Genomic DNA, 16,493 nt, shown 5'->3' on the forward strand with positions numbered 1-16,493 from the left:
CACGCCGCTTCGTCTCTCCCTGCCTCCGTCTGTATCCGGAAACGGGAGAAGAGCAGGAGTTCCTGCAGGGGGTTTTGGGGTGTGGGGGCTGGAGGCGACTCGTGCCCTTTACGGGGAAGCGTTCCGGGCAGAGGGAGCTCGCAAGCAGAGACGCGTGGGGTGCTGTGGGCACACGTGTGCGAGTGCTGAGGAATCCGACAGGCTGGCGGGCAGGGCAGGGTCAGGGGGTGCAGGGGGAGTGGGGCTGGGGCGGGGGCTGGGCCTCCGAAGCTCTGGGCAGCGGCGGCTACTGCAGGCTGCCAAGCAGGGGTGGCCAGAGGTCTGCTGGCTGTGTCCCACCGTGCCATGCCCCGTTCCTAGGTCACATGCTCCATCTCCGTGTCCTCACGCAGCCCCGACGGAGGCTCCCTGGTGCCCATTTTACAGGGAAGGGGACTGAGGCCTAGTTGGGGAGAGCTTACAGGGCAAAGTGGGACTTGCAGAGCCTCACCTCGACTGGAACCCAGCTACGTGACCCTGGGCATGGCCCTTGGGGCCACTCAGGGCCTCGGGGTCCTCAGCTGCAACATGAGCTCTGAGCGAGCGGGCCATCATCTGGGCCCCCAGTGCCTCTCCTGGGCCTACACACAGTAGGTTCGCGCTAAACTGCTGTTGAGTTGGCGGGGGTGGGAGGAGATGCGACTGGCCCTTCCAGGAGGGTCAGACAGGGGCGCGATAACTTGGAGGCACCGTGCCAGGCTTGCGGGGCGTCCTGCTATTTCAGACCCCCACCTGCAGGCAGAGCACGTCCTTCCGGTCCCCGCGGGCCAAGGAGCCACAGCTGCTGGGACCCAGGCCAGAGCCAAGCTCTGCGGGGCTTGGAACGCCTGGCATAGGGCTGGGGTGGCCAGGGGAAAGCCCCTGGGGCCCCTTTGTGGTGAGCAGCCTGTGGGTGGCACCTGGCACAGGCGGGAGGGTGGCCCCACCCCCTCCCGGGGGCCCCACCACCCAAGTGCAGCTCCCTCCCTGCAGGTGCCCGCGGGGGAGGGTGGGGCTCCCTGCTCCACCGTCTGCGTGGGGGAGGGCGTCAGCACCGGTGCCTGCTCACTGCCTGCTCCCTGCCAGGGGTCCGCTTGCCTCCCTGGCCCCTCGCTCCCGAGACTCTGGGCTCTGAGGCCACTGCGAGGTCCCCCCCAGCGCCGCTGAGTCAGGAGGTCACCTGCGGCTGCAAGGTTCACACATGATGGACCGGGGCTCCGAGCCGGGTCCCCATCTCCCACCTCGTGGCTTAACCTCGCTTCTTCGGCATGCGGAGAGACGCGCAGTGGACGTGGTCCTGTGGCTGGGCAAGGTGGTGGGCGCTCGGACTTTATTCGGGACCAAGAGACAAAGGCAGTGAGAGAGCCGTGGCCACTCAGAGACTCTTCTCAGGGTGGGGTCCCAGGCAGGGGGAGGCTCACATGTGGTCCACAATAAATGCCAATAAAAAGGCCAAGTGGAGAGGTTTTGGTCCCAGCCCATGACCCGTGCCGCCCCACCCCCCCATAGTGGACACCACCAGTGCCCACCCACGTTACCTTTCCTGGCCGGGATCACGGCTAACAGCTCCCAGCTCTTCGTTCTTGGAGACCAGTCCTGGGCCCAGCAGGAGCCCAGGAAGGTCTGCAGCCTGGCCTCGCAGGGAGGGTCGGCTGCAGCCATGGACGGACTGGCGCAGGGGGGCTAAATTCTGCCTTTGTGTGGGTGGGGGCGCCCTGCTCTTCGTGGCTTGGGCTCCCCTTGGGAATACGCGTCTTGGGCTCTGCTTCCAGGGAGCCGAACTGAGGCACCTCCTCCCCTTCCCCGGGCATTTCAGAGGTAGCTTCTGGCAGCGCTGTCTGCTCCCAATGCGCCCCCCACCCCATCCCAGCCCCCACCCCATCCCAGCCCCCCACTCCTCCATCCAGCCCCCACCCCATCCCAGCCCCTCACTCCTCCATCCAGCCCCCCACCCCATCCCAGCCCCCCACCCCATCCCAGCCCCCCACTCCTCCATCCAGCCCCCCACCCCATCCCAGCCCCCCACTCCTCCATCCAGCCCCCCACCCCATCCCAGCCCCCCACCCCATCCCAGCCCCCCACTCCTCCATCCAGCCCCCCACCCCATCCCAGCCCCCCACTCCTCCATCCCAGCCCCCCACCCCATCCCACACTTTCTTGTTCCCGCCGCCCCTGTCCAGGCTGTTAATGACCTTTGTGTGGGCATGTGGGCGACTGCACCCCTCTGCCTTATCTGGGCCCCAGCTCACCGGGGCTTCCTCTTGTCACTCCGGCTGTGTCTCCTGAGCCCCGAGCCCTGCCCCAGTCATTTCTCCCCTGCGGCCAAGACCAGTGTGGCGGCTCCCTGGGGAGCACTCAGTAAGGTTCACCCGAGGGGACCTCTGGCTCAACAGGCTCAGCCTCTTGTTGCTTAAATCCACCATCCTTGCCCCCCCGCCCCCCCCACCTGAGCACCTGTTGCCTCAGCAGAAGCCACCGTTTCCCCGCCCGCCCCTCCACCCTGCCCCACAGCCCCTGCAGGGCCTGCCTCTCTGGCCCTCCCCAGGCAGCTGTCCGTGCCTCCTCCTGCCTCCCCTCCAGCCCTGGTCACGCCATGTCACTCCCTTCCTCCACAACCTGCAGTCGCTCCCTATTACCCCAGGATAAAGTTAACTCCTTCACCCGGAGTCTGGGTGATCCCTGTCACGCCTCACCCCACCTCCCTTCATCCCTTCTGGAAACCGGAGCGTCGCCCTGGCTGACTTCCTCCTCCCCCCAGAGCCAACCCTTGGCTCCTCTGCGGCTTTCCGCCCGCTGCCTGCAGCCCTGGGAGCCCCGTCCCCTCTGCTCTGCTTGTTCACAGCTCGGCTCCCCGGAGAAGGCCCTTCCCCCCAACCCCCGGCTCGTCCTGTCCACAGCCAGGCCAGTCACATCCGGGAGCTTCGTCCTCCGGGTCTCTCAGCCCTGGGCCGGCTCAGCCCCGGCCTCAGCTCTCCCTTCCCTCTGCCCTGGGCGGCGGGAGGGGTGGGCTCCCTACCACCTGGGCCGAGGCCTCCTGCCCGGCTGAAGCCCTCCCTGGCTCCAGGCCGGCCCCTGTGAGGGAAGGCCCGGCTCCCGTTTTAGCCGGGAGGGCTCTGGCTTCGGGGGTCCTGCTGGCGCCGTGACGGGGGTCCGAGCGGGCACCTGTCCCTCCCAGGACTCAGCTGCTGGGAGTCACGAGCAGGAAGTGGGGCCGAGTGGCACAGCCCGCCCCTGTCAGAGGCATGAGGCCGCCCCGGGCACGAGACGGGAGACGGGCCATGAGCTGGCAGGCAGCCGGGGGCTCTCGTGGGAGCAGCCACTCAGGCGGTGCTGATTAATGATTGGCCCCAAGTGGGGGGATGGCCTGGGGAGGCGGGAGGGCCCCCTTCGGGCCTTGCCTGTGACCTTGGGCCATACCTAAATCTTGAGAGCCGAAGGGAAAGCCCTCAATGGGCAAATGAGCCCCTGTGCGAGGTCCCAGTCCCTTTTCCAGCAGCTGGTGCTATTCTTTGTATACCTCCAGGGACGGGGAGCTCACTATGCCACACCAGAGAGATCTTTCTAATGATGCCGCTGCACTGGCTTTGCCTTGAGGCGCACCCCCTCCCCTCCCCGCCAAGGAGCCACTGGCTCTGCTCCCTTCAGGGAGTCAAGACCCACACACGGTGTCACCTCATGTCTGGCGGCAACCCCCACCCCCGGCAACATGAGCCCCCACCCCGGCCTATTTCCTCGCTTAGCGAGGATGCTTGTGACCAGGCCCCTCCTGACCCGTCTCTTCTGCGAGCTGGCAGTGAGCTTGGGGAAGGGGTGACTGTGTCCCTAGCCCTTCCGCCCTGGGGAAGGGGGCGCGACATGAGACCCGGGTGGTAGACTTATTTCCCAGGGATGCTTGTTAGAAACTTGGGCCCCCGGTGACCCGGAGTGAGGCAGAGCATCTCTTACAGGCACAGGCATTGGGTTGGGACTGTCGGCTGGGGCTTCTGTGACAAGGTGATGCATGAGATGGGACCCAAGAGAGCATCCGAGTGACCCAGCCCAGCCTAGGGTGAGTGTAAGGAAACGGGTTCCAGGCAGAGGGGACAAGTGCCAAGGCCCAGAGGCCAGAACGTGGCTGGTATTTTCTAGGAACTGCGGGAGGGTGACCCAGGGAGCTGGGAGCCCGGAGGAGGGGGCAGAGCTGGGGCTCAGGGACCCCGAGGACACCACAGAAGGCAGGGGAGGTTCTTCTGAACAGGAGAGGGACTTCTCTCGCACACTGGCACCCTCCAGCCACTGCCCCACCCCCACCTGAGCCCGGAGCCCTGTGGTACCCACTGGCAGGGGACATGGGGGCTGCGGCTCCAGCTCTCACCCGCACCCCTGCTACCAGGGAACGCTGAGTCCCGCCCATCATGTGCAGCCTCAGACATGACCAGGCATAGGGGCCACCCCTAATCCTGGCTCACGTGGCTGCCCGGGGCTGGCGGCTGGCTCTGCGGCAGGGGCTCAGCAAAGGCCATCGGGTCCTGGACAGTCCGAGGGGGCAGAGTGACTTATCTCTGAGTGTCTGAGAGATGAAGGTCTCGAGACTTCCAAATCAGCCACAGGCAGGATCCTTGGAGGAGGCGTCCGACCCTGTGCCCGGGCACCTTGCCTGGGGTTTTGCTGATCGGGGCCCAGGGGAGGCGTGACATGGGTTCCCGGGAGGGACGAGGGCTCCAGGGGCACTGCTGGCCAATGCTTGCACATGGACAAGTGCCCTAAGTGTCAGGTACGTGACAGATTTTGAAAATTTCCAAAGGAAAAGAGCAAGTAAATATCCCTTTGCTGACCTTTACGACGGTCCCGCGTTGACGTGGTAATGTTCGTTCGGCTATACCGGCTAATTAAATGAGCGTACCAAGTCCCCCTGCTTATTCTTACTTTCCTTAAATGACATATGGGGCTCACGTGGGACTTCTGCTGGGTGGCGCTGTTCTCAGGGGCGCAGCCTGGGCAGGGCCGGTGCAGACACTTGTACCCAGATCCAACTGTCTCCTCTCCGGGGCGATGGCGCTCCGGCTCGGGGGGCAGCAGGTGGGGGGGACAAAGGGTCTCTCGCCGGCTGCTTCCTGGGGCAGGGCAGGAGTGTGAGTTTGAGAGCCCGAATGCATTGAGTGCCTGCTGTATGTCAGTTCTGGGGGAGGAGGCCGGGAGGCAGAGTGAAGGCCACCCCGGGAGTGAGAGCGGGGACAGCCAGCGAACCAGCTGCCCCGGGCCCCCACTGTGTACCTTGGGCACAGGCTCGCGCTCTCCCTGTCTGTGTGCCCACCCATACCGGGGGCTGTGTCCTCAGGATGGGGGCAGCTAGGAAGGCCCTCCAGTTCCTCAGCACCCACTCTGGGGTTCTGCCCAAGGCTCTCATGGTCAAGGGGTCCAGGGCTCTGGGCTCTGGTCTACAGAGGCAGGACACCACAGATCACAGATCACAGGGTGGGCGGGCCTTACCCTTGGCCTTTGAGGGTCAAGGCCTGGCCGGACCTTGGCCGTTCTCCAAGCCTGACTCCTCCTTCGGTGTTGAGAGAATCATTTCTGTTAGGCCTGCAGCCCCCTCCAAGGCCAGCTGCAGGTGGGCCCTTCCCTCGGGCTCATCCCAGGTCTACTGTCCACACATCAGAGATGGTGAGACGGAGGCTCATGACCCACCCAAGGTCACGGAGCGCTAGGGCCTCAAGGGTTGAACCTGGCAGGCCAGCCCCGTGTCCCAGCAGAATTCCTGGCACCAGGGGGCCAGGATAGACTTGGAGAGGAAGGGGTTCTGATGCCACCGTGTCCCCACACAGCTGCGGTCATTTGCCGCAAGCTGGGACGAGGCACCGTTCATAAGGGCAGGCCGTCCGAGGCTGACCTCCCTGCCGGACTGTCACAAGAGGGGCTGCCGGCAGCAAGGGCTGCGCCAGGGGCCTTCCCAGTCCCCCCGGAGCTCCAGGGAGGGGTGCCAGCTCCTGGAAGGCCATCCCAGCTTGGGACACAGATCCCGAGGCTCTGGCTCGGGCTGCCCCTCGCAATGTGGCCCTAAGTCAGGCTCTGCCCCCTCTGGGCCTGGGGACCCCTGTGCCCAGCTGGAGCGCGGCCCATGTCGAGGGTGGCTGTGTGGCATGTGAGGGCCTCCCTGGGTCGGAACAAAGGCCTCGGGCGCTCGGGGGCTGCCGGCGTGTTCGGACCTGGCGTGGCTTTTTCCAGGGCTCTGTTTGTGACAGGAGTGGAGGAGAGCTTAGCGTGGAGACCATGACTAAACCACAGGAGAGCTGGGGTGGGCGCCTGGGGCCCATCCTTCAGTTGTACAAACAGGGATTTGGGACGTTGCTGGGCTTGGACGTGTCTCTGGGGCCGCCGAACCCCCCTTGTCCCCTGCCTCGTGCTGGGGTCCCCGAGCCTGAGCCCCACGTGTGCAGTGGGAGGTGCGAGCCCGGGGCCAGTGACTGAGCCCTGTCTGGGGCCAAGGGGCCAGGAAGCCTTACTGGCCCCACCCTGGGTCCCTGGGCATCTTCCCCCAGCTCCACCTGGACGTGGGCACTGCGCCTGCTTGCCTGGGTGACACAGGAGCGGCTGACCTGGCCTGGGTGTCGCCTGCCTCCCTCGCCTCAATCTCTCCACCCGTGAACTGGGGGTGGGGACGGTATCCCCAGACACGTCTAGGCTTGGGAGAGGCTGGGTGCCCGGGGCGGCGTGGGTGCGGGGGCTCAGACGGACTCACCAGCGGGCAGGGTCCCACTGGCCAGGCCTCAGGCCAGGAGAACTCGGGGACCACTCCACCCCATGTCCCTACCCCACCCCAGCCCTGGCTTCTCTGTTCTGACCTGCTTCCCGGGAAGATCCAAAATCTCCCTGCGAAAGAGGGTTAGAACCCACTGCACTGGCCTCGCTCCCACGCTACATGGGGAAACTGAGGCTCAGGGGAGTGAAAGGCCGGGTGGCCCCTGGTTCCACCTGGGTTGGCCCGTGATGGTGAACAGCCGGGCGGAAGCCCCCCAGGCAGGGCTTCGGGGCCCGGCTTCCCCGGCTTCCGCTGCGTCCTGGGTGCCCCAACCTGCCCACGGCCAAGGCAGCTCCTTGATTTCCCCCAAAACGGAGTCTCGGCGACAGCCCCACCATCTGCCCAAGGCCCCCTTCAGGAGACTTCTGGACTGATCTTTCCCTAAACCCTCACCCGGTCCACCTGCTGGTCTCACTGCTTCCACACTTAGACTGTGTCCCAGGCCCGGCCTTCCTCACTTCCTCCACCTAGCCGGCCACTCGTGTTTCTCGCCCAGACCTGGATGCCCTGTGCCCACTGCGCCGCCCACAGCCAGCCAGAGGGGCCTTTTCAATGTCGGTCACAGTGGCACCCTTAAAGTCCAGCCCCCTCCCCGTGGGCTCCCCAAGTCGACGTGCTATGGCCCATTTCATGTCTCACCCTCTCCCCGGGCTCAGAACGCTCACGCCCATCTTGTGCCCTTCTCGGGGCCTTGGTCTCTCAGTATCCTCTGCCCGCACACCGTTCCCTGCACTCGTGCATGACTTATATCTCATCCTGCAAGATGTCCCCAAGAGAGGCCCTCCCTGGTCACCCCCCAGTCATCTGCTTGTGCTCTTGGGGAACCCCCTCCCGGCTGTGTGCTTGGCCCTGACCTGACCTGGGGGCCTCACCCCTGGGGGCTCTGGGGGTTTGGTCAGGAGGGCGGGCTGTGCTCGGTGTTGGGGGCACCGGCCTGCCCAGGTCGCAAGTCATGGTCATCGGGATGGGAGGTAGGACAGCGTGCTTTCCCTGTCCGTCGGGTGGGGAGCGGTCTGAGCGTGACTCTGGGATCCCGGGTCACATCCCGGCTCTGGGGCTGGCCTGCTGTGTGACCCTGGGCCAGTCACCTGCCTCCTCTGAGCCCAGCATCCTAACCATTACTGTTTAAATAGAGAAGTTGTGCACAACCACTAAAAACCATCAAATACTGTATGTTTTTAAGACAGCTTGTTGAGGGAGAATCCATATCACCCACAACTCATCGGTTTCAGTGCCCAATTCCGCGCTTTCTCGTCTCTTCACGGAGCTGTGCACCCAGCACCGCCTTAATTTTAGAACATTGTCATCACAGCAGAAAGAAACCCCACACCCCTCGGCTATCACCCTCCAAGCCCCCAGCCTTTGACTACGCTCATCTGCTTCCTGTCCCTACGGGTGCCCTCTTCTGGGAATTTCACCTCAGCGGGATCGTACACCAGATGGCCTGTTGTGGCTGGTGCCTGTCACTCCGTACGTGTTGTCGAGCGCGTCGCCCTGCATGGCGTGGCGTGTGTCCATGTTTGAGTCCTTCCTGGGGTGGGGAAACGTTCCCTTTCTTGGCCAGCCCACCCCTTGCCTACCCGTTCGTTGCGACGGGTGCGGGCTGCTGCCAACGCCGCTGCCGTGTTTGCATCGCAGTTCCCGCGTGGACACATGTGTTCAGGTCTCCTGGGGCCGCACTGTGCAGGGGATTTCTGAGTCCTGTAGTGATTCTATGAGAAGCTGCCCCAGTGTTTCCAAAATGGCTGTGGCATTTTCCATCCCCTCCCCCCATGAGCCCGTGAGGGTTCTGGTGTCCCGTGTCTGCGCTGACACTTACTATTGTGTCTGTCTTGTTTTACTCACCCTGGCGGGGCTGGCGGGGCTGAAACTGTGGTTTCAATCGGCATTTCCTTGATGGCTCGGGACATCGAACATCTTTCCTGGGCTCACTGGCTGCATTTATACCGTCTTGGGAGAAATGTCTTTTCAGATCCTTTGCCCGTTTTTCATTGGGTTATTTGCCTTTTTATTATTGAGTTGTAGAAAATGCCGTATTGGGGCGCCTGGTTGGCTCAGTCAGTTAAGCGTCTGCCTGCGGCTCAGGTCATGATCCCAGGTCGTGGGATCGAGCCCTGCGTCGGGTTCCCTGCTCCGCAGGGATCCTGCTTCCCCCTCTGCCCCTCTCTGACTAGCTCTCTCTCTCGCTCCCTAGAGATCCCTCTCTCTCTCAAATAAATAAAATCTTAAAAAAAAAAAAAGAAAGAAAGAAGAAAATGCCATATTTAAGAGAGGCCAGTACAGGTTGGCAGAGAGGCAAGGGGAGCTGAAGGGCGCCGGGTCCCTGCCCGGGGTGTGAGCAGGTGCCTTCGCGCTCTCACGCTCCTGGAGCCGCGTGCATGCGGAAGCCCGGGTACATGCCCGGGGCCACACGCGTGTGTGTACGTGCAGAGGGACACCCGCAAAGACCCTGCATGTGGCGTGTCACTTGTGGGGTCAGGCATGCTCCCCAGGCCCTCTGGCACAGCCCCTTGGCCATATCGGAGCTGTTAGCTTCATTGGCAGGTGGGGAGATGGAGAAATGAAAGGGCCCCTTGACTGGTCCAAGGTCACCCAACTGGCCAATGTCAGGTCTAGGCTTGAACTCCCCCTGTCAGACTCTGACCTCTCCTCCAGACGTGTGTATGGCCCCAGACCTTTGAGGCTCCTGCTTGGGGACAGAGGGATGGCACTGGATGGCCCTTAGCTCTGAGGTCCCAGATTCCTGACCTGCCTTCTAAGAGCGAACCAAGTGCCTTTCCCACCCAGCCTCCCCAGACCTGCAGTGAATCAGGTCATATGAGCTCAGTTATGGCCTTCTAGAAATAGTATGCCACATCCCCAAGCGGCAGGTGGCTTTCAGTAGACAGCGAGGGGAGCATCTGGGGGGTGGGGAGGGTGGGCTCAGGCCCCAGCTCTGTCCGGGAGGGAAGGGGGGAGCTCAGTTCTGCCCCACTTTGCTCAGGAGGCATTCGTCCCTTCCAGTGGCTGCTCATAAGGACCTCCTGGTGCCAGGTGTCCTCCTTTGGGTCAGAGTAGGGGGATGACAGGAGGGACTAGGTCCTGCTGTCCTGGGCAGGCACCTCACTCGGGACATCGAGGCCTGGCTGGCACCGTGGGGGCATGGAGCCAGCAAGGGGCTGCCTCAGCTCTCTCTCTGAACCTGGCGTCCAGCAGGGTCAGTGAGGGCTTGACTTTGAACAACCTATAGGAGAGAAGGAGTAGAGCTGGGTAGCCCCTCGAGGGCCTGGTTCCTCGGTTTACCCATGTGGCAGTGGTGTCTGAAGGTTCTCCTGCTCGAGATGTTTTGGGTTTATGCAGAAAGTGTGGAGAGGGGTAGTGGGGCAGGGCCAAGTGGGTCGGCTCCTGGGAGGAAGCAGAGTGATTGTTGGGCTTGTTCTGGGCTTGTTCTGGAACCCTGTGAACCCCGGAGGCCCCAGGCCGGCTCCCCATGTGGGGATGGTGAGGGCAATGCCCATCTGCCCTGTTTGCTCTCAGAGCTTCTCCTGGGGCAGCGGAGCCCCAGGAGAGAATTGTGAGTCCACGTGACAAATGGGGATACAGGCTCAGAGAGGGTGTGTGAGTTGCCCGGAGCCACAGAGCAGGGAGCAGCCGCATCTCCGCTGTGCCCGGAGCACAGGCAGCTGCAGACACGTGGACCCGGGCAGCGGCAGGCCGGCGCCCACCTGGGTGAGCTTCAGGGAACCAGTCTGCTCCTCTGTTCGAGGCTAGGGGTGTGTTGGGGGGAGGCAGCTGCCTCTGCCCCACCCCCCCGCCCACCGTGAGCCTGGCCAAGCTAGGCTGCGAGGGGAATGGTAGGTGGGGAGGGGTGAGGTCAGGGTCCAGGGGCTTGAGGCCATCTCAGAGGCCTGGAGAGCCACCTGCCGTCACTGAGCAAGGCCCAGAGGTTCGAGGGGTTTCCACCTAAACCCAACACCCACTCGTTCTCCTCTGGGGGAAGAGGTACTGGGGGGCAGGCAAAGGGCCCCGGGAGTGACTGTGGGAGGGGACTGTCCCCCACACCCCGTGCGGCATCCAGCTCTGTGGGTTGGCACAGTGACGCGCCCCCCCCCCCCACCGTGAGGCTGTCGTGGGAATGACATGAGGTGTGTGTGCGGACAGCGGGGCCGTGAAACCCCCGAGCTAAGATCTAAGACCTAACGTCGCCTTCCGCGATTCTCCCCAAACTGCCACTCGCTCCCCGATCACCTCCCCCTTGTCTTCATGGCCAAACGGAGGGTTTGGCTCATTAAAACCAAATAAAAAAGGAATTAGTGGGAGTGGCCACCCTGTGAGTAACCGATGAGTAACCGGGAGTCGGTGCTGGGCTTGGGTATAAAGCGGGGGGTGCCAGGAACTCTCACAAAGGACAGAGGGAGGCTTTCGAGAACTGTCCTCCAAGCGCACGGAACTCTGGGCCTGCTTGCCTGCCTGCCGGCTTTGGGACAGCAGGACGCGGGAGGGTGCCAGGTTGAATTTTGGGCAGAAGAGGGCTGGGTGGCCCGTCCCAGGGCCTCCGAGGGAACGCCCACTCCGTCCTAGCTCAGGCCGGGCTCGGTCGTGGGACTTGTAACTCCACGGGCCAGGCCTCTGGGTGTGATTGCACAATCCTGTGAGCTCTCTACCCCACCTCCAAGGCGCCGAGCTTGGGACGTGCCCTCTCTGAGGCCGGCTCCCACCTGTGCTCCCCGCCGACTGGTCGCTGAGCCCCGAGGTCCACAGAGGGTCCAAAAAGCGGCATTTTCTCCCCAAAGTCCCCCGTAGGTGCCTCCTCTCCCCTTCTCTTCTGCACAAAGTCACTGAGCCACAGAGACGCCCTCCCTCGGCCTCTCTGGGCTTTGATGCCACTTGCCTGGGTTCTGATCCTGCTCCGGCCACTAAGCTCGAGTTTGACAGGCTCACCTGGGCTGGAACAGTGAAGAGGCTGCCTTGCACGACTGTCTGAGCGCTCGGGGAGAACAGAAGTGAGCGTGAGGGTGTCTGGTGCACCAGGAGAGATGGCAAGTGAGAGCGATGGTGCGGGATCCACAGCCCTGGCCCTGGCACCAGGACAGAAAGCACCGTGTGCTTCAGGGGTGTCTCCGGCCGCCCATGACTGGCTCCTCCTGATCCCGACGGCCTCTTTCCTTCCTACGCTTGAGCTCATACTTCTAGCACCAGATAAGCAACCTGTTTCACACCTTGGCACCTTTGCTCCTGCCGTGCCCCCTGCCAGGAGCACACGCACCCGCTGCACACGGCCACGGGCCACAGACACTCCGGAAACACACGCCATACACGTACACGTACACGCTCACACGCCACACACACACTCCTATGCACTCGCGGGGAGTTAAGTCTAACTTCTTGTTAAGATTCCCTTTACTTAAGGTGTCACCTCCTCCAGGAAGCCTTCCTGGACTCCGCCCCTCACAGAGGCAGGTGGGGACATCTTCGAGGTTCTTTGACCCCTGCAGCCCTTCTCGAAGAGCTCTGTGGTCACCTCCTATCCTGGAACCCCTGACGCAGTTTCCCGCACCCTCCGCTGCCGTGGGTGCCTTATGGGTCCGTGTGGGTGAGCTTGTCAGCAGACCCTGCCGGGCTTGGGCAACAGCAGGGAGCTCGGTAACCCGATGCCCTTCCCTTCAGATCCCCTTGACCTAACTTGAAGGCGGGGAGGGCGAGGCCCCATATTCTCCCTGTGCTTGACCTTGGGTCAGCCCGGGAGCTCCCGGCCAGCCCACGTGGACAGCGCCCGGCCCGGGGCCTCGGTGCTTCTCAAAGGGCAGCTGTGCCGAGAGAGTCTTCTCACAGGAGGTGCCAGGAGCGCAGAACCCCATGCTGTTGGTCAGCGGGTCCCGGGGCATCGTGCACTGACCCCTGGCAGGGTGGGGGCAGGGGTGGGCAGGAAGGGCCCCCGGGGCAGCCCTGTGTCCTTTGCAGACCAGGAAGGACTCACCGACACCGCTCTCTCTTAGCTCTTTTCAGAGGAGGGAAGTTTCCAGGGAGCCTTCGCCCCTCTTTGGCGGCAGAGGTGAACCAAAGCCTCCTCCGCACTGGGCCTCCGAGACCAGCAGGTCCTACCCTGATCCTCAGTCCAGATGGGAGAAACCCCAGGGAACAGGAACCCCACAGAGGGAGAGCCCCAGGGGAAGCTCCCCTCAGAGGGCTGGTAGGTGAGGAGGTAGACCCTAGAGCACATACCCAAGGCCGATCACGGCGGGCAAGTCAGTGGTGCTTCATGGTTGTTCATGGAAAGGACATGAGTGACTTCAACCCTCTCAGTCTGGGGGTGATCGCTCTCGCGGCAGCAATGGGGATAGTGGCAGTCACAGGTATGGGGCCTGTGCAAGCACGGGGATGTCCCTGATTTCCATGCCCATGGTGCCGGCTACTGAGGGCCACACACACCTGCCACTTGGCCCGCAGAGAGCCTTGGAGCTCATGGGCAAGAGAGGCCGGGCCAAGGTGTCAGGATGCCCAGGGCCCAGCCAGAGCCCATGGAAATTAAGACTGGATTAGTGCTGAAGCCATCCGCCGGGGAGCCCATAGGCCCCTGTGGGAGCCAGGACGGCTCAGTGACAGAGCTAACTCGAGGACAGAGTCATGAGCAATGAGGAGCCAGATGGGGGACTGAGGGGAAGGGGGTCAGCCAGGGCCCCCTGCTGGCTGGCAGTCTGGAAAGGCTGCCTGGAAGAGGAAGCATTGGACCCGGCCTTGGAAGGTCGTTAGGGTTTGAGAAGGGGAAGGAAATTCCCTTCAAAAGACCAGGAGATGCCCAGGAGCATATGAGCAGCACTGGAAGGAGAGAATCGTTGTTTGGGGCAGAGAATGGGGAGGCGGGACAGGGAAGCCGGCTGGCCTCGGGCCCTTCCCAGCTCAGGCAGAGGAGGAGCAATGAAGGTATAGAACGGAGGAGCCCAGACTGCACTGTGGGCTCCCGGCTGGCGGCTGGGGTGTGAGGGAGCTGGGGAGGGTTGGAGCCCAAGGTCTGGGCAGTTCTGGGGGCCTCGGAGCCGGGCAGGGAGCCTGGAAGAGAGGAAAGGTGCAGGAAGCTGGGGCCTGGTGACGCGGTGACAGTGGGTGCTCAGAGACAGGAAGGCGGCAACACAGAGCCTGGAATTGGGGTGCTCTGAGATGTGTGGATTCTGCCTGGTTCTTGGCTGCTGGGTGAGGGCGCCACGGAGATCAGAGATCGGCGCGAGGGGTGCCTGGAGGCGGGCAGAGGGGAGGGGGGCAGGGCCTGCCAGGGATCTCTCCCAGGTTTGGGGAACATGCACCACCCCCCCAGTCCAGGCTCTTGGGACAGGGAGAGATGACAGTGGTCGCTGGTGGCGGGGCCAGGGCCCGCACCGAGTGCCCACTGAACCCCAGGCACCGTCCTCACCAGGGCCTGAGACCCCGGATCTGCCACCCCCTGAGCCGAATCGGCAGCCCAGAGCGGGCCAGCACCGAGGCGGGGGGTGCACTGCGGGCCAGCAGCGGGACGGGGCTGAGACCCGCGGGGCCTCACCACGCGCACGCCATCCCCCCGCAGGGAGCCGCGAGGCCGCCTTCACCTATGCCATCACCGCGGCGGGCGTGGCGCACGCGGTCACGGCCGCCTGCAGCCAGGGCAACCTGAGCAACTGCGGCTGCGACCGCGAGAAGCAGGGTTACTACAACCAGGCCGAGGGCTGGAAGTGGGGCGGGTGCTCCGCCGACGTGCGCTACGGCATCGACTTCTCCCGGCGCTTCGTGGACGCCCGTGAGATCAAGAAGAACGCCCGGCGCCTCATGAACCTGCACAACAACGAGGCCGGCAGGAAGGTAGGGCGGGCGGCCCCAGGTGGGTGGGGGGGGGCGGGGGGGCAGGGAAGCGGCTGCGGCCTCACCTGGGCTCTCCTTCCCCACCTGGGGGAGTGTTCGGGGGCCTGGACCCTGGAGGTGTGTGGTGGGGGGCACTGGGCGCGACGTCCCGTCCGACCCTCCCGGCAGCTCTAAGGTTCCCATTCCGGAGGTCTGAAGACTGAGGCTGGGGATGGGGCTCTGGTTCTCAGTGGCGGGTGGCAAGGCTGAGACCAGGACCGAGTGTGGGGGTGGCCCCTGGGCCATAGTTCCGTGTCCCTTCCCTGGTACCAGACGGGTCATACGAGCACACCGGGAAAGCTTCCTGGAGGAGGCCACCTTTGGCTCAGACCGCCTGCCGGCCTGAAGGAAGGGATGTTCCCAGGAGGCAGGAGCAGCCTGAGGAAGGGCGGAAACCCCGGGAGCCACCAGCCTCACACCTGGGGCGGAGCGGCGTGGTGGGGCAATGATGGAGGCGGTCCGGGCAGGACCACACTGGGGCAGAAGTCAGGGCGAGTCGGGCCCCGCCTCAGGGAGATGAGGGCCCCAGATACTGGGCCGGGAGGAGCGGCCGCCACGGCGGCAAGATGGCCCGAGATAGGGCGCCGGCCGAGCGGAACGCCTCTCCAGGTCTGGCTCCCCAGCCCCAGGGGCTGCGCCCCGGGCACCAGGCCCTGCGGGTCTCTGCAGGCGCGGGACAGACTTGCCTGCATCTGCCCCAGGGACCACAGTCAGCCAGTTGCGCACTTGTTCACTCAACAAACACTCCTTGTCCCTTCTCTGGGCCAGGCGTTAGCTGGGCCGGGCACAGGAGACGAGACGGAGGAAGACACGGCACCAGCCCGGTCCGCACGAGGGGTGCAGAGGACGTACCGGGGGGGCAGTGAGAGCGGGGAGACCCTGGGGGGAGGGAGCAGAAGCTTTCTGGGCGTGGTGGTGTCCAAGCAGAGCCTTGAAGGACTCGCCAGCGCCGAGAAGAGCCCGGGCAGAGGAGCGGGTGCTCAGGGCAGGGGCAGGCTACCCAAGGAGGAAGCAAAGCCCGGCCTGGGACAGCCTTGAATGCCAGACCAAGGGATCGACTTTATCTTGTAGACGTAAACAGCCAGTTGTTATTAAATTATTGTGAAATGAATGGACGGACAGATAAAAGGAGTGATACAGTCTGTGCCTCCAAGGAGCTCACAGACAGCTCGTAGGCACAGTCTCCACCTGGGCCGGGAGAGACAGAGGAAGGCAAGGCATGAAGAGGGCTCCCCGGAGGAGGAGGTGTGCTGAGCCTGGGTGGGACCACTGGCCCTTGAGCCTCTGCAGTAGCTTAGGTCCCGACGCAGGGTTTTCTAACACCCCTGGGAAGAGGGTCTCACCATCTCCATTCCACACATGAGGACGCGGAGGCCCATAGTGGGCGGCCGAAGCCCTGACGGCTCCCGTGGCCTGAGCTCTGGTTAGTGCTTGGTGGGAAGAGTCGGAGGAAGCCGCAGAGACGTGGGGAGGCGCCCTCCAGGCGGAGGGCACAGCACAAGGGAGGCAGGACTGGGGGGCTGGGGTGGGTGGGGTGGGGGCGCACCTCGGGTTGCGTGTGCGGTGCAGGGGGGCTGCTGGCCCAGCTCAGGGTGTCCGGGCAGACGAGCGGGCTGGCACGTGGATAGGCCTCTCGGTGCAGGGGGCCACAGCAAGCAAGCTGGTTTCTGGCTGGATTCTGGGCTAGAGGCGTCATGGCAGGGGGTCTGGGTGCGGGAGGGTCAGCACGTTGGGTGTTGAACTGCGAAGCCGTGAACTGAGACGGGGAGTAGGGGAGAGGCAGGTTGTGGGGAGAGGACCAGCCGGGCAGGGAGGCTGCAGGAAGGAGCTCTACTGGGGTCAGCAGCCAGGA

The 16,493-nt window shown here is 63.9% G+C and overlaps 1 protein-coding gene across 2 annotated transcripts in view; it reads left to right on the forward strand.

The window, feature by feature from the left end:
* WNT7B (Wnt family member 7B) overlaps positions 1–16,493 on the forward strand; it is a gene marked incomplete at both ends in the record, with an annotated part of 45,426 nt that overhangs the window by 24,388 nt on the left and 4,545 nt on the right. For both annotated transcript variants that reach the window (XM_080812190.1, XM_080812189.1), the window contains one exon: positions 14,331–14,602. In XM_080812190.1, the coding sequence (XP_080668316.1) occupies positions 14,331–14,602 (272 nt within the window). The remainder of the gene's footprint in view (positions 1–14,330; positions 14,603–16,493) is intronic.

The sequence above is a fragment of the Martes martes genome, assembly GCF_963455335.1.
Source record: "Martes martes genome assembly, chromosome: 8".
Taxonomy (NCBI): Eukaryota; Metazoa; Chordata; class Mammalia; order Carnivora; family Mustelidae; genus Martes; species Martes martes.